At 43.5% G+C, this 22309-nt stretch overlaps 1 protein-coding gene and 1 non-coding gene across 2 annotated transcripts in view; one reads left to right on the plus strand and one right to left on the minus strand.

Annotated features, from left to right (window-relative positions):
* The window catches only part of Mtap (methylthioadenosine phosphorylase), a 48844-nt gene extending 32447 nt beyond the window's left edge, over positions 1 to 16397 (plus strand). The window contains exons 7-10 of the mRNA XM_021200196.2: positions 7120 to 7222; positions 8000 to 8239; positions 12200 to 12322; positions 14782 to 16397. Of these exons, the coding sequence (XP_021055855.2) occupies positions 7120 to 7222; positions 8000 to 8239; positions 12200 to 12322; positions 14782 to 14820 (505 nt within the window). The 3' untranslated portion in view covers positions 14821 to 16397. The remainder of the gene's footprint in view (positions 1 to 7119; positions 7223 to 7999; positions 8240 to 12199; positions 12323 to 14781) is intronic.
* A 1943-nt stretch (positions 16398 to 18340) lies between these two features.
* LOC115064335 lies at positions 18341 to 18468 on the minus strand. Its single transcript, XR_003844169.1, has one exon. It is a non-coding gene; the product is annotated as a small nucleolar RNA SNORA17 (small nucleolar RNA).
* Positions 18469 to 22309: the final 3841 nt, after the last annotated feature.

The following is a 22309-nucleotide window of genomic DNA, read 5'->3' on the forward strand; positions in this document are numbered from 1 at the left end:
GGTCTGAGCTCACTCAATCGTGCCAGCTCTTTTTTTTTGGGTTTTTTTTTTGGTTTGGTTCAGTTTGGGTTGGTTTTTTTTTTTTTTTTTTTTTTTTTGATCATTATCTGCATTTATTTTATGCCGTGAGTTTTTGTTTCTTCAGTTTCTTCTGGGAGATCTTTTTCTTCTATACAACCTCCTCTTCTAGCTTTGGAACTATCTGTTCCTTCACAGTGAGGATCATCTCAATGTGGCGGGGGTGCTCATGTATGGGTTAATCAGGCCATGAGCTCTGTAGGTTCGTGGGTGCATCTTAGGTTCCTTGTTCACCTGGATATGTTCAATAACCTGACAATCTACATTGAAACCGGAAGTTCAGCATTACCTTCCGCATTTTAAAGCATGTGCAGCGAAAATTTAGCACTCTTTCTGGAATGGCACACATTGCTTCTTTAAAGTGACTTCCCTCAGCTACTTGGTGGATTTGCAGCTATGAGGCTATGCATACCCTTGCTGTCCTGGGCAATTTCTCAGATGTTCTTAAACTGAACACAAAGGTTGGAAACACTTGATTTGCATGACTTTGTGGAATTTTCTGCGTCAAGAGAATAAGGAACCATTTTCACAGGTCACGCCTGGCCGCTTACAGGAGGAGGCCTTGCCAGTTCCTATGTAGCAAGGTCCTATGTGCTTTACATTCCTGTGGGTAGGGACATTTCTCTTTCATCCTGCCACCTGTGGGGGGTGGGCAGCTGACACACAGGAGTCGATGTAACTTCCCTCCTGACTCTCGCTTTGCTATGTGGATAAAGATAGCTTAGCTGTTCTTAGGGCTCCAGATGGACTTTTAGATGGTGTTTCTTCCTTGAATTTTTTTTTTTATGTGCTTTGATCCCAGTATCTTCTGATCTTCAGTGTCACTTTGCCACTTACAGTTAAAGCAGCAAGTGTATGGACCCCCAGTTGCTCGCTAAGGGGTCTACAGTTACTTCCTCACCAAATGCTAACAGTTCTTTTTACAAATATCTTTGAAGGTGCAGTGGCCTCTCAACCGCACAGGATCTATGATGAGGTGCCTCATGAAGTCAGAGACGTGAGATAGATGTCCCCTCCCTGCTGTGGCTTGGCCAGGGCCTTGCGTAAACAGGCCAGATTCTAAGAAGAGGCTTGGACGAGTTTAGAAGCATAGTTGCTTGGATTGCTTAGCCTTTCTCTCGTTGCTTATCAGCTTTGTAGCTTATACTTACTTTTTAAAGGTTCGTTGTAGAGTGTTGCATAGGGGGCCTTCTCCTGGGGGACTCTGCTGGCTTCACCCCAATGTTGAGACACTCTACTGTCTCTTCCTAAATTTCTGGGTGCACTTGGACCCTCCCTTTTCTGTTAAACACCATGACCAAAAGGTTGTGGAGGAAAAGGTTTATTTAGATTACACATCCAGGTCATAATTCATCTTTGGAGGCGATTGGGACAAGAATTCAAGTAGGGCTGGAAACTGGAGGCAGAAGCTGACGCAGGGTCACGGAGGGGTGCTGCTTACTTGCTTGTTGTTCATGGCTTGCTCAGTCTTCTGTTCTTTTTAGAACCCAGGATCACCACCAGCCCACCTAGCACGGACTGGGCCTTCCCCTCAGTTATTGAGGGGAGAAATTGAGAAATTGCTCTACAGCTGGATCTCATGGATGCATTTTCTCGACTGAGGCAGCTTCCTCTCTGATGACTCTAACTTATGTCAAGTTGACACACAAAACCAGCCAGTACAGATACTATTTCAGATCCTGTTGTCTGGGTAGAAGAAATGCACTACAGTCATCCCATTCAAGAGGTTGAGGGCCCAGGGACAGGGACTTCCAGCAATTTCTCCATGTGTCCTTTCTTCCTGTGCCATCAGTATTTGCTGTGTCACTGAAGTCGTTGATGGGGCGGGAAGAAAGGATACGTGGAGAAACTGTGGGTGTAAGCCTTTATTTTAAGCTTAAAACAAAATTCATAGAAACAGTAACTTCTGTGACTCAAAATACCAGGTCAAACATGCCCACCCTTCAGTATCCTTATCTGTTAGTGTAAGAGTTCTGCGGGTATTTGGGCTCTGATGGGCTCCTTCTCCAGCTTTTTGGCTTTTGGTTTTTGGTTTTTGGTCCCCCACCCCCACCCCCACCCCAGCTTGTCCTCTTGCAGGAAGAATAGGAGAGGCCTGGGTTTGCTCTTGCTCTGACTCATCAGGAAAGTCCCGAAGTAAATACATGGTCTGATAGATGATGCCTATTTATTTCACCCTCCTAGAGACAGCCCTGCCTTGGGCTTCCCCGGTGATGTCATCGTTTAAGGTTGAGGTCTTGCAGGGCTATGCTCTGGTGTCCACAGAGGTCTCCTTTCATCTCGAGTGTGTCCACTAGATTCTAACGATTAGAAACGGACTCCTGAGTGTGAAGACTTGCACCTGGGACCTCACCCTTGAGAAGTCCACGGTAGGGACATTGTTTGAGGATAGTTCTGGATACCCAGGTTACATAGTGACAGCACCCTGTCTAAAACAGGAAGGGAAGGCACGGAGACCCATGATGCAGAGTTTCCCAGGGGCCTTTGCTCTGTCCCACCCCTCTGAGAGGCAAGTGTGGACAGGACAGGTCCATCCTGTTCCTACGGCTTCTTGTGTGTCTCCTCACTCTGCTGAGAATGTCATTTTCGGTGTTATAAAGAAGCAGATACTATTGGGTATACACTCACTACGTGCCTCTGCCCTCCCTTCCATCCATAACTTGTGTACTAGTTCTCCTTTCATATCTAGCAAAGTCAGCAACCCCCAAGAAGTAGTTTGTCCTTAGAGTCTGCTCTGGAATCTAGTTTCGTTAGAGCTCTTCACAGTCTGACCACATCCCTGTTGTAACAACTGAGCTGTGGAGCTGAGTGCCATGGTCAGTTAATGGCAGGCACTCCGTGAGAAGACCTAGGTACTGAGATACTGTTACATACTAGCAAGTGGACCCAAACTCAGGTGATTCGAGCCTGTCCCCTCAGCTCCCGCTCTCCCACCCCAGTGAGATGGCTCGGATTTTGTAACTGTCTTCTGGCACTTACTCATTTGTAACACTGCTCACCAGTGAGCCTTGCTGGAGCCACCTGTCCCTCTTCTGTCTCTGAGTCTCCATAACAACATCTTGTTATGTGTGCATGCTGGATCCCACCTTCTCTCCCTGCAGGCATTCTGGACAGTTCTCCCCCTTTTCTCCTGACAGCCTTTTAGCTGCTTTCTGTAGCTTCCTGTAAATAAGACATGAACCAGCCACATGCGATGTCTAGGGGCTATCCTCCAGGCTTTGGAAAGCAGAAGTTAAACCAGCAGAAATGATGTTCTGATTAGCTATTCTCATAGATTTACTCAGCCCTTCCTGTAATTTGGTGTGAATTGTTCCAACTTGTGGATATGTGCTTCATTAACTCTTGCCACTTTTCTAGGAATGGTTTCTTACATAAGTTCATATTTAGAAAGCCCTGAACATTTGCTTGTTTCTCTTTTTCCAGATGACTGTGAGTGATTATGATGTGATACACAGGAAGACAAAGTTATCTGTGAATAATTCAGGAGTGAAAGAAAATGTCACATTCCACTCTTAGGAACTGGCAATTTCTTAAATATAACTATTGCTGTTTGAGCCGGGCATGGTTGGCGCACGCCTTTAATCCCAACACTCGGGAGGCAGAGGCAGGCAGATTTCTGAGTTCAAGGCCAGCCTGGTCTACAAAGTGAGTTCCAGGACAGCCAGGGCTATACAAAGAAACCCTGTCTTGAAAAGCAAAAAACAAAAAAATATTGCTGGTTGAAGTGGACATTTTAAAAAGGTCATCTGACCCACTGGTGGAAAAAAGCCTTTCCAGCCAACTCTTTCCCATTTACAGTTTACAATCCTAAGCATAAAGCACACAGTGGTGCTTTTTCCTGCATGTAATATATCTATGTGTGGTTATTGTTTCCTGGGTAAACAGATAAAATCACTTAAACATCGACCTGGAACAAGTCGGAACACTTGGGAACCAATAACAGCATTAGTAAATGTTATTGTCCCTTTTTACAAATGTACAGACTGAGATTCTAGGCCTGTCTTTTTCAGAGCCTTGAGCAAAGGCTTCATTGATGAAGTCTGAAGTCTTTTATGACCGTCGGATTTTGCATTGAAATCCTAACCCTTAAGGGAATAGGTCAGATTTGTTCCTGCTACTCCCGTCAGAGTTAAGATTTCTGTGATGGTTAATTTTGTATTGTTTTTTTTTTCTTTTTTTGAAGATTATTTTTTAAAGAATCACTTATTGTATTTTATGGGTATGAACTTTGCCTGTGTGTATGTGTGTGCACTGCATCTGTGCATGTCTGGTGCCCTCAGCGGTCAGAAGAATGTGTTGAATCTCTTGGAACTAGAGTTGTAGATGGTTATGAGCTACCATGTGGGTGCTAGGAACCAAACTCGGGTCTTCTGTAATCAACAAGTACTTTTAACACTCCCAAGAATAAAAAAATGTTTGTTCTTATGTTGCCTAGTGTACTGTTAGCAAGATCTCATTAACAGACTATAAGGAGGAATAATGAAGCCCTCGTCATTGAACAGTCTCATCACAGAGGTTTAAACATCCATTAAGTTCGTTCATTCATTCGTTCTTTTTTTCTGTTGGTTTGTTGTTGTTATTGTTATAGTTGTTAAACAATTGGGAATACTCCTGAGATTGAAATGATCCTAATGAACTGGGAGAATCTCTTCCCCAGAAACCATCCTCGTGAGCAAAGCCATGTCGCCTTGCAGGCAATTGACAAACTCTTGCACACTTATGCCAGGGTTTGCTGGGGACAGAGGCCGCATTTGGAAACTACCTCAGAAGTTGTGATGGTTTTGTTTCTTGGAGAATAAGTGTTTCTCTCCAGTACATTTTTAGCTTCACATTTCTTCACGGGACAGCATTGACTTACACTTTCAAGCTAATTCAAAGGTATCTACTTAAGAAACAACATACCAGGGGCTGGCCAGATGGCTCAGTCGGTAAGAACACTGACTGCTCTTCTAAATGTCTTGAGTTCAAATCCCAGCAGAATCCCTCAGGAGAAGGCCCCCTATGCAACACTCTACAACAAACCTTTAAAAAGTAAGTATAAGCTACAAAGCTGATAAGCAGCGAGAGAAAGGCTAAGCAATCCAAGCAACTATGCTTCTAAACTCGTCCAAGCCTCTTCTTAGAATCTGGCCTGTTTACACAAGGCCCTTGCCAAACCACAGCAGGGAGGGGACATCTATCTCACGTCTCTGACTTCACCTCATCATAGATCCTGTGCTGGCTTCACCCCAATATTGAGACACTCTCTACTGTCTCTTCCTTCAAAGTCATATGGCTCCAGGCCCAGTGAGTACTATGTGTTATTAGAAAAATAAGAGAATGAAAAATATACAGAATTTGCTATAACTATGTAACTTGTAATTAGATACTTTCATTCAGTAAGAAAAATGTAAGCGGGGCTGTGGTGGCACACCCCTTAACTTTCAGCTCTTGAGTTCAAGGCCAGCCTGGTGTATAGAGTGAGTTCCAGGACAGTCAAGGGTACACAGAGAAACCCTGTCTTGAAGAACAAAAAAGAAAGAAAAATGTGAACTGTTCTATTTGAAGGAAAGAATTAAGACCAGTCAACAAGTATCGGGTAACATAGCAAGATGTGGTGTGTTTGCCACAGGCAGAGAAGTAGAGAGACAGAGAAGCAGTGAATATGTTGTGAAGATGGGTGTTCCTGCATGACCGCCTGTTGCCGTAGCTACTGGAAGTTTCAGTGTCCTTGCTTTATAATCTTAGTTGCAAGTGGGGACATTGTTACAACTTGACTCATCCTCAAAACTAAAACCAGGCACCTCTGGAGGTGATAACAAGGCATTCTGTAGTTGGTCAGTCTTCCAGGGAAAACCCTGTTGATGTAGGCTAGAGCTGATGTGTGCCATTCTTCAACCTCAGCTGGATGCCGTGGAGTAAGCTCTGACTTCTCCTTGAGGCGTGTGAAAAAGAGTTGAGAATCGTAGAGCCTGTTTCCCTCCACAGCAGTGGGACTTCTTCCTCTCAAAGAGAAATGACTTTGATGCCAAGTAGCGTCACTAGGTTTGACCCAGCCCAAGGAATAGTTAATTTGGAACAGTTCCAAATTATGCCAGCTGTGTAAATGGAACCAGCAAAAAAGTCTTTTCCGTCCTGCCACTCCCAACTTCTGGAAAAAGGCACCAGATTCTCTGCTTTCAGTTTCCCTGTGTCCCATCCTTGCCTCATCTCCCCTCAGCAGGAAAAGGTGAGGTTCGGGGTTTTCCCTGAGTTACTCAGTAGTTAGAAAAAAAAAAAAATCAATACATACCAAAAAGTAGTCGGTAGTGTTTTTTTCTGAAAGTTTCCAAGGAGAAGTTGAGCGAACTGACAGTGAGTTCATTTTAGCCTGTCTTTTATGGATTCCCAAAACAGAATTTAGAAAAGCAGAAAACAAAACAACTTGAAATCAAAAACGTGAGAACTAGTCAAAGCAGGTGGAACCAAGCTGAACCAGAGGCAGTGGAGCAGGGCAATCTGGCTGACTTACAGACTGACTAGGATTGAGGCAGTAGTTATTTTAAAGACATCGCAGTCAAATGTGGGTAAGGACTCTCTATGGACCTGAAACAAAGTAATTGTTTAAAAAGTTGGGTTTAGGTTTTTTCTGTTGGTTTGTTTGGTTTTTTTTTTTTTTAGATTTTAGGGAGACCTGGGTATAGTCTGAATCAATTTGTACAATGTGCAATTATGAGAAAGCTAACAAATAAAGAGTCTAGTACAGTTTGGGGGAACTAGTGTGAGTCCGGGAAATGGCACACTGAGCCAACTCTTCCATGTACGTCATGATGCAATGTTTCAGATTGACTTTGACTTGGTCATTACCTACCCTCCCTGAGGTCCTGACTTAACAGTCTCAATGGGTACACGTTCATTCCAGGTTAGGAGCATGTTACAGTCAGCCCAGAGCTAGAAGAATCCAGTTCAAACTTGAAGGTGTTCTGTGACAGTTACCTGCACTTATCCACAGCTATCGGATACTCCAGAGGACAGAGACAGTGCTTTAACAGTAGTAAACACCTCACCCCTTTATCTTCCTAGGACATCCCTAAGGCCTCAGACCTTCTATGATGGGAGCCATTGCAGTGCCAGAGGAGTGTGCCACATCCCCATGGCTGAACCGTTTTGTCCCAAAACAAGAGAGGTTAGTGGTCTCCCTTACAGGTATATCAGGAGAGCTTGGCACGCGATCGGCAGGTTTGTCAGTTGGCTGAGTAGGTAACCCCCTCTTCGTCCCTCAGCTTTGGTTTTGAAAAGCATTGGTTTCACGGTAAGTCGTTTCCCATGGCTAAGAATATCTACATTATTAGTTATTTTAAGCAGAATCGTTTCACCTGCTGAGCCATCTCTCCAGTCCCAGAACTGTTTCTGATGCCACTAATGTTTCTAAAAGCCTTGCAGTCAGGAAGCCCAGATAAGTTGATCCCTGGACAGAAAAACAAAACAAAAAAAAAAAAAATCATGAAAGCCATTCTTATTTCACCATATGTCTTTAGAGGGGCAGCAAAAAAAAAAAAAAGAGCAGACCTGTGACTGAAGGACAGCTGCGCTCTGGGAAATGACACTGGGCCAGACCTTCAATCTGTGCATGACAAGTGATAACCTTAGTTGAGCGAGTGAGATCGGTCAAGACCTGAGACCTCAATCCAGATTGAAGCGCCTGGAACAGCCTTCCTAAGCTCTAGACAGTGAATGGAATTCAAGTATATAAATGACCAGAGTCTGGTGCGTTTTCTCCAAAAGCGAAGAGCTGTGCCTGCAGTAGACCTGAATGCGTGAGTGCAGGGTGTGATGGCCTCTCTCAGTGATCGTATCCTTCTCTGAGGATACGACCGCAAGGTCTAGTCTAGGTGATTAGTTTGCTAAAGTAGAAAGATCAAATCTTGGACTGTCCGTGTCATTTGTGCCCTTCCTTTTCCAGGTCCTCATAGAAACTGCTAAGAAGCTTGGACTTCGGTGCCATTCAAAGGGGACGATAGTCACAATTGAGGGGCCTCGTTTCAGCTCCCGGGCAGAAAGCCTTATATTCCGTACTTGGGGCGCGGATGTTGTCAACATGACCACTGTTCCAGAGGTGGTGCTTGCTAAGGAGGCTGGAATTTGTTATGCAAGCATTGCCATGGCAACCGATTATGATTGTTGGAAGGAGCATGAAGAAGCAGTAAGTGGGAATCCCTCCTGATCACGTGAGGTGTGGGCATCAGCCATCAAGAGAATGTCTCATCGCTTTCCTTTGGATTTGTCTCGGGGCCTTTGTGCGTTGCTTTTAGGTGTTCGGTAGGCTTTGTTAGACATTTTCTGTAGTTCCTATTGGCATATAAGATCTTCCACAGAGGATCAGGGAGTGCTTATCTGAGCATCAACAGTGCAGGCACTACATCGTAGGCATGGAGATGTTCTGAGAATCATTGAGCCCTGGGTCTGCCTTTAAAGAGAAAGATGTATTTTGTGTGTGGTTTCCTTGTGCTGTTGCTACTTATGTTAATTTTCATGGAGAAGGAAAGCCTAGTAAGAAACCGGAGGCCCTATCCTGTTCATCATACTGAGGCCACTGTCCCAGTGCCTGTTTCACCATCCAGTTAAACATAACACAGCATCACCTAGGCATGTCATCTGTCCACCCATGTGTTCTTGTAACACAAATGAATCCTGGTCCATCGGTTTTCGCAAACACTTTATTGCTTTATTCTCACTACAGCTGGTAGTAGGGTGTTGCTGTGTTTTTACTTATAGGAGAGTTTTGAGGCTGACTGTATCTGGCCTGGCAGCTTAAGAGCTCCTCCCAGCTTCATCATCTAGAGAAGCTGTTTTCAATTAATGGGAAACATTATCTCCTGTCACTTCCTGGCAGCACATTGCTTCCTGTCAGATTTTCTACTCAGTCTCAAGCTAGACAGCTAGATGCCCCCTCTACAGAGGAGGTAGACTCTTAATGCCACGTGGGTGCTGGCAAGTAGATGGCTCACTTCTGTCCGTGGGAAGGCATAAAGACAAGTGATGCCACATGCCACAAGAAAGACTCGCGTAAACATGGCATCCGCTCAAAGGGCCATTCGTGTCATTGTGCTTTAAATAAATTACAGCCTGACAGGGCAAGGTTCTAGCGTGGCCTAAACTCATCTCGGTTTCCTACTTTGTTTTCTCTGAAATAAAGCCAGGGCATGGAGCAGAGGAATGACTCTCTGCTGTGTGTGTGTGTGTGTGTGTGTGTGTGTGTGTGTGTGTGTTTGCCATTTTAACCAAAACACCAGACAGAACAGACTGTGGGAAAGCCACCTGGGCAGCTCCGGGGTCACACCCAGGAAGCAAGGAGAACTAGACTGCACAAGAATGGGGAAGTAACCTTCCAAGGCCATTGTCCCAGTTACTGCAGCAACCATCAAACCCAGCCTCATAGTACTGGTTCTAATCTGTGGGTTACAGCCCCTTTGGGGGTTCAAATGACCCTTTCACAGAGGTTGCCTAAGATCATTGAAAACACAGATGTTTGCATTACAATTCATAGTGGTAACAAATTACAGTTAGGAAGTAGCAACAGAGTTAATTTTATGGTTGGCGTCTCCACAACACAAGGAACTGTGTACTAACGTGTCACAGCATTAGGAAGATTGAGAACCACTGCCCTAAAGGTTCCACTGGCTGAAGAACAAGCACTCAAACATGAGCCTGTGGTGTACGTTGCAGCTCCAAGTCATGAAAGAGAGGTAGGACTGTTCACACTGTGCTGGAGTAGGTGACAGGAAGCGGTCAGAACTCCAGGCCTGGGTATAACATTCCAAAGTCCACCCCAGCGGGCCTTTTGTCAACTACAGCCTGCCTCTTAAAAAGAATCAACAGTCTCCCAAAATGTCACTGCCTGGTGGGGAAGGAGTGTTCCAATCACAAGCCTGTGGGGGGCAGGCAAGAGTCAGACCACAGCAGGTGGTTTCGAGAGTGCTGAGTCCTGGGCTCGCTCTCACCCGTAACTCCACTGAGTGGGTGTGCAAAGGAGCGAACCTTGGAAGTTTGAGCTCGACCTGGAAGTGAGGGTTGAGTTGTTGCTGTGAGTCTTGGGGTCAATAGGAAGGGCATTGTGAGTGGAACTCAACAACAAAAACAGTTAGTTCAGAGTCAACAGGGAAAGAATATGGACATGAGTAAAAATAAGTAAGGTGAGTCTCTGGCCGCCATAATCGCCTGCATGCTTAAAGCGCACCTTTGCATGCGTGCCGCACGGTAGCCGAGCTTCTGCCCCTGTGGCGCTCCGACTTCCTCACCGTGTCTTGGTGTTTGTGGAAGCCATGTGGGTGAGGAGACACAAAGACGTAATCATGGTGTCCTTGGATCTTAGCTGTCCTCTAAGCAGGATAAAGGAGGGCAAAGATCTGGGCCTGATGGTCAGCTTTCCCCCATGATCCAGTTCATTCATACACAAAGGTAGATAATAACATTGAGTACATCTGAGCCGACTCCATGCCCAGTCATGTTTCATCTGTACCTCCATAATTTTAATCCAGAAGCATTGCAGAAGGTAGCCAAGTAATTAGGTCATAATTATGTTATAATTACTTAATGTGCTCAAGCAAATTTCTAGTTCCTAGTTAAATATCATAAATACCATACATGTTTTAAGTGATTCCCGTGTGCATGCACACACACACACACAAAATACATACACCAGTTTCTGAAGATCCAGTTTAGCACCCAGTTTATGCTGGGCAAGCATACTGCCACTGAGCTATATCCCCAGTCCTAGAAGTAATTTGTCTTGTACAGGAACTTAAGATGTCAAGTACAGTTGGCACACGCTCAAACAGCGAGCAGTACTTGAGGGGCAGAAGCAAGAGAATCATGAGTTTGAAAGCAACTTGCGCTATGCAGCTTGTGCTACACAGTGAGGAGTAAGGGACTGCTTCACATAAAGGAGGCACAGGGAAAGGGGACAAACCTGATGAGTCGCCCACACTCTAGGTTCCTACCAGCTTCATCTTACCATGTGTCTCCCTCTGTCTTATGTATTGGATGCTGGATGTAGATACAGAAGGGAAATTAAGCATCATAATGGTGATTTGTGACTGGAACACAGAGTTGGGATTTTTGTTCTCAGGTGGTTTGTCTTGATTTGTTCATTTCTTTAGGCTCTTGGGTGTAATTTATGGTATTAACCACCAGTCCATTTACTATGAGTCATAAAAATATCACTTCTACTTTTTTTTTCTTAAAAGATGCTTTTAGAATATTTAGCTCCTGTTTAGTTATCCAGTATAGCAAATCAAACTGGAATTCACTTTTCTATGAACCAGGGAAAGTGGTGGCAGTGGCATCGGCGGCCACTGCTGGTTGACAGCTGTGGTATTTTCTTGGGCTTTTCAGAAATAACACTGGGCTGCTTCAAGGCCTTTCCCCTAAGATGAAGAGCAGTGTGTGGGCTCAGGGGATTAAATTTGGAGTAAACAGACTTACAGCACAGGTTTGTTTTCATCTGTTCAGGCAGCTATGAGAAAAATCCCACTAAAAGTAGCTTCTAGACCAAAAAGAAGGCCTTGTTCAAGGGATTGAAAACTCTAAGATCAAGACTGACTGGCTATATGTCTGGTGAGAACCCATTTCAGTCAAATCGTCACCAAACCTCACATGACATATAATTCGTGTCTTAGTTACTTTTAAATTGCTGTGATTAAAAACCATGACCAAGACACCTTATAGAAGAAGGAGTTTACTGGAGGCTCACAGTTCAAAGGGCAGGGCAGACAGGAGCAGGCAGGTAGGCGTGGTGCTGGAGCAGTAGAGTGGCCTCAATCCCTTCCCCAGTGGCACACCTCCAGCAAGGTTACATCTCCTAACCCTTCCCAAACAGTTCCACCAACTGGGGACCAAACATCCAAAACAGATAAGCCTATGGGGCCATTCTCATTCAAACCAATACCAGACCCTGTTCCTAACAGCAGTGCCAGCCTGACCTAATTAATCAACTTCTGATAGCCCAGCTTCCAGACACCCTCAGTCAGAGAGAATGAAATTCCTTAAGATGAATTTAGAAGGGAGACAGACATCTCACACCAGAGCAAGGCAGGGACACGGGTACATGTTCTGTGAAAAGCAGTTTATGCTAGTAAAATTCTGTGTTCTTCTCTCTCTCCAGGTGTCAGTGGATGGGGTTTTAAAGACCATGAAAGAAAATGCCAATAAAGCCAAGAGTTTACTCCTCACCAGTATACCTCAGATAGGGTCGATGGAATGGTCAGAAACGCTCCGTAACCTAAAGGTAAGCGTCCTCACGTCTGTAAGCAGACTTGTTTTTATGGCTTTTAACTACAAGTCTGTCTGTCTTTCACTTTCAATTTGGTCCATCTCCTTGTGCATTTTATGCAGGCCGGCACTTCTTTTTTTCCCCGACAAGCTTTTTTGTTATCTTGTGCCCCAGATTCTTTACATCATCCTGGAGTTGTCCTTACATCATGGTTCAGAAGGGCTGATGAGTTTCCTGTGTGCTTCTCTTGTACTCAGCTGTTTTCTCTTTGACAGATTGGTGCAGGCTGTAGACAGGCCTTTATAGCCAGGACATCAATATATCAGTGACAAAGTGGAGGGAAATATCTCTTTTAGGCCAATATTACATAAAATTAAGACAATTTCTAGTGATAGGTAAATGACAAGTTGCAGATTGGTAGATACTCGAGTGTCTGTTCTAAGGATACAGTTTAAATTGCAAGCTTAGAGAGCGCCACTTTTAATGGCCATTTTGTGACTTGATTAACTGGGGTGAGTACGGAGCCACACTCTCATTCCACTTTACCTTTTCTTGTACCTAAAGAGAAAGTTCCTCCGGGTGTCCTAGAGCTTTTCTGTGCTCCTGGATCCTTTGACAGTCACTGAGAGGGTGGCACAGATTGATAGAAGCTACCCCTACCTGAATTAGCACCTCCCACAGGAGTGAGCCACAAGTTTAGGTAGTGAAGCCATTGTAAAGTAGTAAATGATTAATAGTGTTTTCTGTCTAGCACGGAATGCCACAGTAGAGCCCAACGTAGAGCCACCCAAAAGTCGAGAATCACTCTGGTGAGCTGTGCAGCCCACCACTGTGACCATGGGTCTCAGCCTGTAGACTGGGAAGGTCAGGAACGATGTAATATGATGTCTTCCCTGAGAGGAGACACCCCCACTGGTTTCTGCACTGAATACCTAGGAGATAAATGTTTACTTAATGAGTGTATAATTTTCCTCCCATGAAGGGTTTTCTGCTGCAGTGAAGGTGCCAAAGGACCTTGTGATTATTCTAGTTCTAGGGGGAAGTGGGCGTTCGGGGGGGGGGGGGACAGGAGGTAAGACTCCACCAATGACAAAACTGTGGTTTGAACAAAGCAATTTCAAACATCTGCGCTCAGAGCACTCAGAAGTTCGTTTGCTGGAACCATGACTCACTGTGACCTCTTCAAATCAGTTTCAGACTCACAGGCTATGATGATCGAGCCTTGTGCTCACCAGAGTTTCACGTTCCAAGTCAGTTCCTTAAAAGACATGCTGAGACGGTACAAATCGGTGATCCCTTTGAAGCTGATGTTGTGTGGTCATGTAAATACTCACTTTAAAGTGGGGTATTTAATGCAGCATTCATCAGATTTCTAATGAAGAATTGAAGGTTGAAGAATTATCTTTTATAAAGACAAACGAGTACCGTGACCTCCGCTCTGGAATAGTAAGGAACATGGAACTAATAATTTTTATTCTGAATCATCTAGGCATGAAAATGTATATTCCGAAATGTGTATCATATGTTCACTCACTAATTCATTCCATGAACACCAATCAGCCCACTGTGTCAAGCTCTGAGTTAGAACAGTACCCAGCTGTGGGGTGTGGCAGTTCATGCCTTTAATGCCAGCAGTTGAGAGACAGAGGAAGGTAGATCTCTGTGAGTTCAGGGTCATTCAGTCTGGTCTACAGAGTGAATTTCAGGTCAGCTGGGGTGACATAGTGAGATCTTGTCTCCAGAAACAAAAATGTAGGACAATACCCAAAGAGCCCCTCCCCCAATGGTGAAGATCCCATTGTGTTGCTGGTTGAGACACATTAAAACTTCAGTGACTTTACAGTGATACAAGATAAGGGGTAGAGGTCGAATAGACGATAATTAAGCCGGGAGACTGGGGGAACATGTGTGATTCTCACAGCAGTCCCCTGAGATGAGCATAGCTAACCACAGTTGTCACAGAAGGGAAGGACAAACAAGAAATCAGAGTTGCTCCTAAGGTCCCACATATGGTTAGTGGTTTTCCTTAGCTACAGTTTTAATTTCTCGTGTGTGTGTGTGTGTGTGTGTGTGTGTTTGTCACATATGTGCCATGGTGAGTGTGTGAAAGTTAGAGGGCAGTTTGTACGATTTGATTCTCTTTCCACCATTTGGGTCCCAGTAATTGAGCCCAGGTGTCAGGCTTGGTGGCAAGTACCTTTAACCCATGAGCCATTTCGCCTGCCCTGATTAGTGGCTTGTTTTTGTTTTTTAAATTTTGATTAATGTGGGAAGTATCTGAAAAGTTTTAATAAATATGTGTCCCCTTGAGTCCTTCCTATAATCCTCAGTGTCTCAAGGATTCTATTGTTCTGTTTAAGTCTGTTGTTGCTGCTGCTGCTGCTGCTATTGTTACTTTTCAGAGAAGTGCTGGGGTGGTTATGCTGTCCGCTGCTTGTAGCCCCTGTCATCTCTGCTCACTTTCTTCCTTTCAGAACATGGCCCAGTTTTCCGTTTTACCACCGAGACATTAAAACAGCATGGCTGACACAAGAAGACTTTCTACTTATAGTCTTTGGGGGATTTTGCTTAAACAAAAATGGGAAAGATCCGCAGCCTTCATGCCTTTGCCTGGAAAGAAAGACACTGTCAGCGAATCAACCAAGATCCCGACTTCTCCAGGACCCAGAAGGAAAGCAGACAGCCGGCCAAACAAAGCTGGAGAGTAGATCTGTCTCACTTTCCCTATTAAACTGACAGCAAGGAACAGTGGGGAAAACATCCACTTCCCTACACTGCTAAGGAACCAATACGAGCTCGAGATGGGACTGTGTGATTATCAACTGGCACCATGTTTCCGACACCTGGTATTCTAAGAGTTTCTCTTGAAGAAGTTATGAGATATTCATTCAAAGAATCATGTGTAAAGAAGAATATTACCTGTCATAGTAAAATAATCAAAACTATCTGAATATCAAAAGAAAAATTAGGTGTGCCGTGTTTTCAATATTCTTAGGTTATGGAGCAATCAAGTAGAAATCATGTTTCCTCACAAAGAAATGATTAATCTTTTTCTCTACTTTTAAGTATAATCAAATAATAAAGCTGTAAAAATTCAAATGGACTTAGAGAACTTTGAAACTCTTTTGGTGTTGAAGTGAAGACAACAGTCATATAAATGCGCTGTGTATGTGATTCAAGATATATAAGCCAAATAACCCCCTTCCCCAAATAAAGAAGTAAAGGAAAGTGCTGTGTGAGGAGCTTACTAAATCTTTGCTAAGAAAGATCCTGGGTCACCACACAGCTAAGATGCTGTAACTGAGAAAGCCAAGGCTGGTGCTTAATGCTAGAGTGTACCAAAAAGTCAGCCTGGGAGCCAGTGTGACTCATCTCAGTGTATCGAGAATTGACACATAATTAGTTGGCAATGTTTTCTTTTGTTTAAAAGAAGAAAGAAAGTAGAAGCCTAACTTTCTATTTTTCAAATTACTGTTGTTACAGGTGCCATACAGCACCTGTAAAAGGTCTGTAAAGTGAGCGTGCCTGTGTCTGAAATTGACTTAAAGATAATAAGCTGTTGACTGTAAGCAATAAATGAACTATTTGCTCCCGCATTAACGTCGAGGCCCTGGATAAATGCAATTGGAACTTCCGGGTTACAGTGCTTCCAGCTCTGGCGGTTAGCTGTCCATGGAGACTCCGGGAGGCCTGTCCAGGGCTTTAGGTTGTTTTTACTCACTGCAGTGTAAACCGTTCTTTCCCCTTAGTCACTGCGGGGTGGACATCTGTCTCATTGCCTTTAGAAAATGCTGCTCTCTTCAACAAGGAGAATGATTTTCTTCAGTGGCCTTTTTAGCATCATGTGCAGGCTTCTTTCCCTTTTCCTTAATCCTTCATTATGATGAAACATGCATATAATCACTGAGTCTGGCTCAACCTGATGCTATCCGTTCTGTCCGTCTTCCTGACAAGATGAAATCTCATCGTGTATCCTTTCCACATTCTTATCCATTCATGTGTTGATAGACGTGTGGGCTGATTCCATAATGTACCTGTTCCGAGTAGTGTTTCAATAAACAGCAGTTTGCGGACTTCTCAGATGACCAGATTATACTTCTGCATTTGTGTTGGGTCTTGGCTATTGCTGTTTGTATAGAAACTAAACTCCACTTTGAGAACCACTACCTAAACCATTTGTCTGGTTGTTCTTTACACAGATTCCAGACCTCAGACCTAGTAAAGGGCATCACTTGGTCCAACTTTTTTTTTTTTTTTTTACAAATTTTTATTGGTTCTAATTGGTTGAATTTCACATGCACACCAATCCACTCATCTCCCCTCCCCTCATGCCCGCCCTCCACCCTTGCAGCCTCCCCTGCCAACAGAAGCTGTAGTGAGGGTCTCATGGTGTGTCCTACAGTATACTCTTGGCTTGCCAATGTTGGTGGCATTGAGTTGCTGGTCTGGTACAAGGCCCTCTGGCTTCTGCTACACTAGCAATACTGGAACTTCACTGGGACTCTTCATATGTCCTGTAGTTGCCCTGTGTCATGGAGATCCTGTAGTGTTGGATCTGTAGGACCAGCCCCTTCATTCTAGCAGTTCATCTATGGGGTACATGTTAGGGTGCACCAACTCAAAGCCATGGATCTGGGCCTGAAAGGTATCTCAGCTGGTCAGTCCATCAGCCCTCCCACACCCACACTACCAGGACAAGCTCTCCTCCCCTGTGCCAGCTGGCCCATCCAATGCTGCAGACAGCAAAAAGCTGGTCATCTCAGGCTAGCTCCCTGTCTGAGTTGTCTTGAGCTCTCTCCTTGCCTGGGCACCTTGTGGATTATCAGTTTGGGGCACTCCAGCCTGGGGCCCATGGTCCCAGGTGGGGTTCTTCTAGTCTCTAGCATGCTCCCCTCCTTGTGAGCCTGTCAGGGCCTGCACAGTGCCAGACTAGTGGTCCTCAGGCTAGCTCCCTTCACTCTTGTCCAGGGGGCCTCCTGGCATTGGATTGGTGGTGAACTTGAGCTTGCTTTTTTTTCCGTTTATGTTAGGTTACCAATTCAGAAGTTGACAGGTGGCTTTGTTAGACTTACTGCTATGAACAGACACCATGACTAAGACAAGTCTTATAAAGGACAACATTTAATTGGGCTGGCTTACAGGTTCAGAGGTTCAGTCCATCATCATCAAGGTGGGAACATGGCAACATCTAGGCAAGCAGGCATGGTGCAGGCAGAGCTTAGAGTTCTACATCTTCATCTGAAGGCTGCTAGTGGAAGACTGAATTCTAGGCAGCGAAGAAGTGGTATTTTTTATTTTATTTTTTTGAGTTTAACTGCACATGCCTTTAATTAATAAAATTTACCAAAGTAAAGTATACAATAAACAAAGAGGAACCAAAGGGTTCCCAGAAATAGCCTCATGGTAAGTAGGGTTGGGCAGAGTCAGGAACAACAGATTTGGTAAACAACACAGTATCTAGGGGAATGTCAAATCTGTAGAGGCCTTGAGCCCAGATCTAGTTGTGGAGTACAAGTATTTCAGTCTACATGGATCTTCAAAGCTGCAGCTTTGAGGGAGCTTGAGCTGCTGCTGGCTCTATGAAGGTGGCAGAGTACTGGAGCTTTGGCTAGGGCTGAGTCTTATCTCTGGAGCTGCGTCTGATGTGTGTTCAACTGCTGCAGATTGAACTGGGTCCATGACTTTTGTTGATGGAAATGGGTCAGTGGTTATGGGCAACTAGCACCACACCCAGAATGTTCCCCAGGCCTGATCAAGACTGGAGAAGAGATGGAAAGATACCAGAGGAGCTGGGTTGAAGAAGGGAGTCAACATCTGCTAGGCTTGGGGACACGGGATCACCAGTGGCCCCAGCATTAATTGGGGGGGGGGCATAATCTCCTGTGCTGGTGTATTGAGTGTGAGCTCTCCCACCTTGATTCCCAGGAGTGTTTGGATGTTCTTGGGGATGCTCCCAAAAATTAGGATGAGGTCTTATAGCCCACACCCACAGTGACACACTCCAACAAGGCCATGCCTTCTAATCTGCCACTCCCTGGGCCTAGCAAATTCAAACCTTCACAGTAGGTAAGAACACTGAGCGTAGACATAGCCTCTCCTCTCTGCCACCTACTGATTCATACATACACAACAGCCACACCTGCAATGCTTCTAGGGTCAGGTCCATTGTACTTTCATTTTAACTTTTTTTTTTTTTTTTTTTTTGCTTTTTATTAGGTTATGTCAGCACATAAATATGCTTCATTTCTCCCTTTCAATATGTGTATGTGTGGTGCTACATATCAAACCCAAAGCCTTGTGCATGCCAGGCTAACACTACCATGGACCTGTACTTCTTGGTCTCCATTAAAATTCTTTATTGTCTTAATTTCTTTGACTTAATCTGGAATAAAATCCTTTCTTAGTTTTTTTGTTTTTGTTCTTGCCTTAGTGTGTATAAAACACCTTTGTTGCTGTGATAAAATACCTTGATAAAAGCAACTTAAGGAAGTATGGGTTTATTTTGCTTCACAGTTCAAGAGTGCAGTCCAGGGCTTGAGGCAGCTGCTCACCTTGCATCTACAACGAAGAAGTGGAAAATGGTGACTGCTTGTGCTCAGCTCACATTATCATTTTTTTTTTAAAAACAATCTTTCTTTCTTTCTTTCTTTCTTTCTTTCTTTATTTATTATATGTAAGTACACTGTAGCTGTCTTCAGACACTCCAGAAGAGGGCGTCAGATCTTGTTACAGATGGCTGTGAGCCACCATGTGGTTGCTGGGATTTGAACTCTGCACCTTTGGAAGAGCAGTCGGGTGCTCTTACCCACTGAGCCATCTCACCAGCCCACATTATCATTTTTATACAGTCCAGGATCCCAGTATAGGGAATGGTGCCACCCATATTGGGTCTACTCAAGTTGAGTGTTCCCCCTTTAGAAAACCTAATCAATATAATCCTAAACAGGCAGGCCCAGAGTTCATCTCCTGGGTGACTCTAGATCTCATCTAGAGTTGACAACTGACATTAAGCGTAACATTCTCCATTCTCTTGCTCAGTTCAGATTTTGACACCTCCGGTACCTTTCCCTTGATCCAACCCACTCACTATCTGACAGCACATCCTCTGTCCTCTCAAGCACTTTATTCTATTGTTACACTGTTAGAATTGTCTATTTCATTATTCATTGGCATGTGGCTGTATTTGCACAGTAACTAATACAGAAGTACTGTTTGTACTTATTTAATAAGTCTGCAAGTCTATGAAATTTCTGCTTATTCATATTTCAGTCATTCTTCCATTTCCAGCTGGAATCACTGGTTCCATAGAACCTTGTTAGGCAAGCCCAAAGTAAATCGTCCACCCTTGGTATTTTCAAGTCACATAGAGTGTGTTACCCAAGGACAATTTGTCATAATGCACAACATAAAGCTATGTAATCTGTCTCCCAACTAGACAGTAAAAAAAAAAAAAAAAACTGGAAAATCTAGAAAAAAAAAAAGACTTATGTGTTAATTATTCAATAAAAATTCAATGTTACTTAATGTATTGAGTTTTATACCGAATAATATATTTCCTGCAATAAATTTTCTTCCTCTTTAAACTATGATGCTTAAAACTATATGTTCTATGGTGTTTAAAACTATCTGTTCTTAATTCTTTAATTATATTTTAAAACCATTATTTTAAAAGAAAAAAAGAAAAACCCTACTTGATGGAGGCCTCATGGTTGCTTATTAGAATGAAATTTGTGTATGTATACATATCCATACATTTTGTGTGTGTGTGTGTGTGTGTATACTTTGCATTTATTTAGTGTGTGTGCAAGTGTGCAGAGGTTAGAGAACAACTGTGTAACTCAGTTCTCTCCTACCATGTGGATTCTGCGTATCAGAACTCAAGTGGTCAGACATGGAATCGAGAGCCTTTATTCACTGAATCATCTCACTGTCCCTTTACATGTATCCTACACTTCATTATAGTGACTGTCTATCTCTTTGGTACAGGGAAAGTCTCCACCTTCAAACTCTCACTAAATATAATTCATATAATTCACAAACCTTACTCGTGTCCCTTTTTTAAAAACTCATAAATCAGGTCTTGGGTAATTATTTAAGAAATACTCTTTTTTTTTTATTTGAGGAGTGTTGTTTGGTGCGCTTTGCACAACAAGCTAGAGAAAAGGGCAAATTTATACAACAGCTATCAAAAGCTGTCCTGTGCAGTGTACAATGAGCACTAGCCTTTTTTTCTTCTATCACTCTTACACATTGAAGATAAGGAATGAGTAAGAACCGTTCCTGTAGATCAGAGCTTCTCAGCAGGTTGTGAGTCTGATGGCCAGAGTGATTACAACTCTGGAGGCAGTGCAGGTCTGCCCGGAGGCAGTGCAGGTCTGCCCGCCTCTCAGTAACAATTCAGCTCACAGCAAAAGATTATGGTGGAAATTTCAGCGGATCCTTCACCCCAGAGTCCATCCAGAGACTATTTCAGTGAAGAGGCATAGAGCCCCATTGACCTTTCATGAATTCATGATTGACTGTTGGTGGGCAGTGTTATGTAGGTCCATTGCAGGCAGCCATCGCTGCTGTACCATGACTGCCTTGTACCATGTCTAGAACACTGCATCTCACAGACTTTCTCCCTGTCTTCCTGCTCTTTCATGCTTCTGCCCCCTCTTCTCCAATGATCCCTGAGCCTTAGAGATAGTGATGTGTGATACAAATGTTCTGTTTAGGATTAAGCACTCAACTGTCAATTATTTTCAGCTCCTTGAGCCTGGCTCTAGTAGATAGCTCTAAACACATGGTCACACAGATGGCCCTGGGTAAACTCAGTGGCTCCCAAAGCAGGAAAGAAACCACAGTGTTGGGAAGAACATTATAGGATTGAGCAAACAGCGGTGAGAGGCAGATTGGAGAGCGATGGAAGGGAGATTGGAGAGATTGGTGAGAAGGGATTGCAGTAACCAGCATATGTGTGTATGAAATTACCAACAAGTTCAAAAAAGGTTATAAAACTTTCTTAAAGATAATGGTGCCCTGGTATGGCTGAAACCCTACATTCACACATTCCTATAAGGGAAAGACTGTTCCTTAACCAAGTGAGTGTGTTGGTAGCATAGTGTTGCTAGAGCCCTATGACTATTTTTTTTTTCTATTTGAATCCTGTCAACTTAGCCAAACTAAAGGGTAAAGGAAACAAGGATATACTTGTGTTCATAAAGAACAAACTGAGGCTTCTGGTTCTTAGGTTTTGAGTTGACATAAATAAATAAATAGATAGATAGATACATACATACATAGATAAATAAATAAATATTATTCAATTATCTTGTCAGCTACTTATTGCTTTCTGCTATTTACAGCATTATAATTTGGAGAAACCAGGTTCTGTGAAGTAAAGGCCACTTTGGACATCACTTATAACAGTGTGACACATGCATTTATGTCTTAAGAACTGTTAAAGTTAGAATGTAATCCTCCCAAAATTCACATGTAGGAAGCTAATTCCTCATGAAATAGTATTGAGGAGTGTTGAGTTATTAGGTCACAAAAGTCCTTAGACACCCCAAAGGACCTTACATGCGTCTTCAACTATGTTAGGACAAGGACGCAGAAGAAAACAAACAAACAAACAAATAAACTCATTTTATAAAGCACAAGGAACCTTGATTTTTGGACTTCCCTCTTGAGCAGAACTATGAGCGAGACATTTTTGCTTATGTTTACCCATGTAAGGTAATTTTTTATAACAGCCCAAATGGACAAATTCTGCAACCAACAAAAGAGCTGCACGTCAGTTAACAGTTTAAATCAGAGAGCCATGGTGATGGAACTGCAGTTTAGTTTCGTAGTTCACAGAATTCAACAAGGAACTGAAAAAGACAGTGGTTTCTTAAGTATTTTGCTGCAGTTCCTCTTTTTTTCCTCCCCTAGAATTAAGAAAAATCATAAAACGAACAATCAAAAAGTTTGACTTAATTTCATCTGGAGAAGAAAAGAGAAAAGTGTGTCAGTGTT

Source organism: Mus pahari, chromosome 6, assembly GCF_900095145.1.
Source record: "Mus pahari chromosome 6, PAHARI_EIJ_v1.1, whole genome shotgun sequence".
Taxonomy (NCBI): Eukaryota; Metazoa; Chordata; class Mammalia; order Rodentia; family Muridae; genus Mus; species Mus pahari.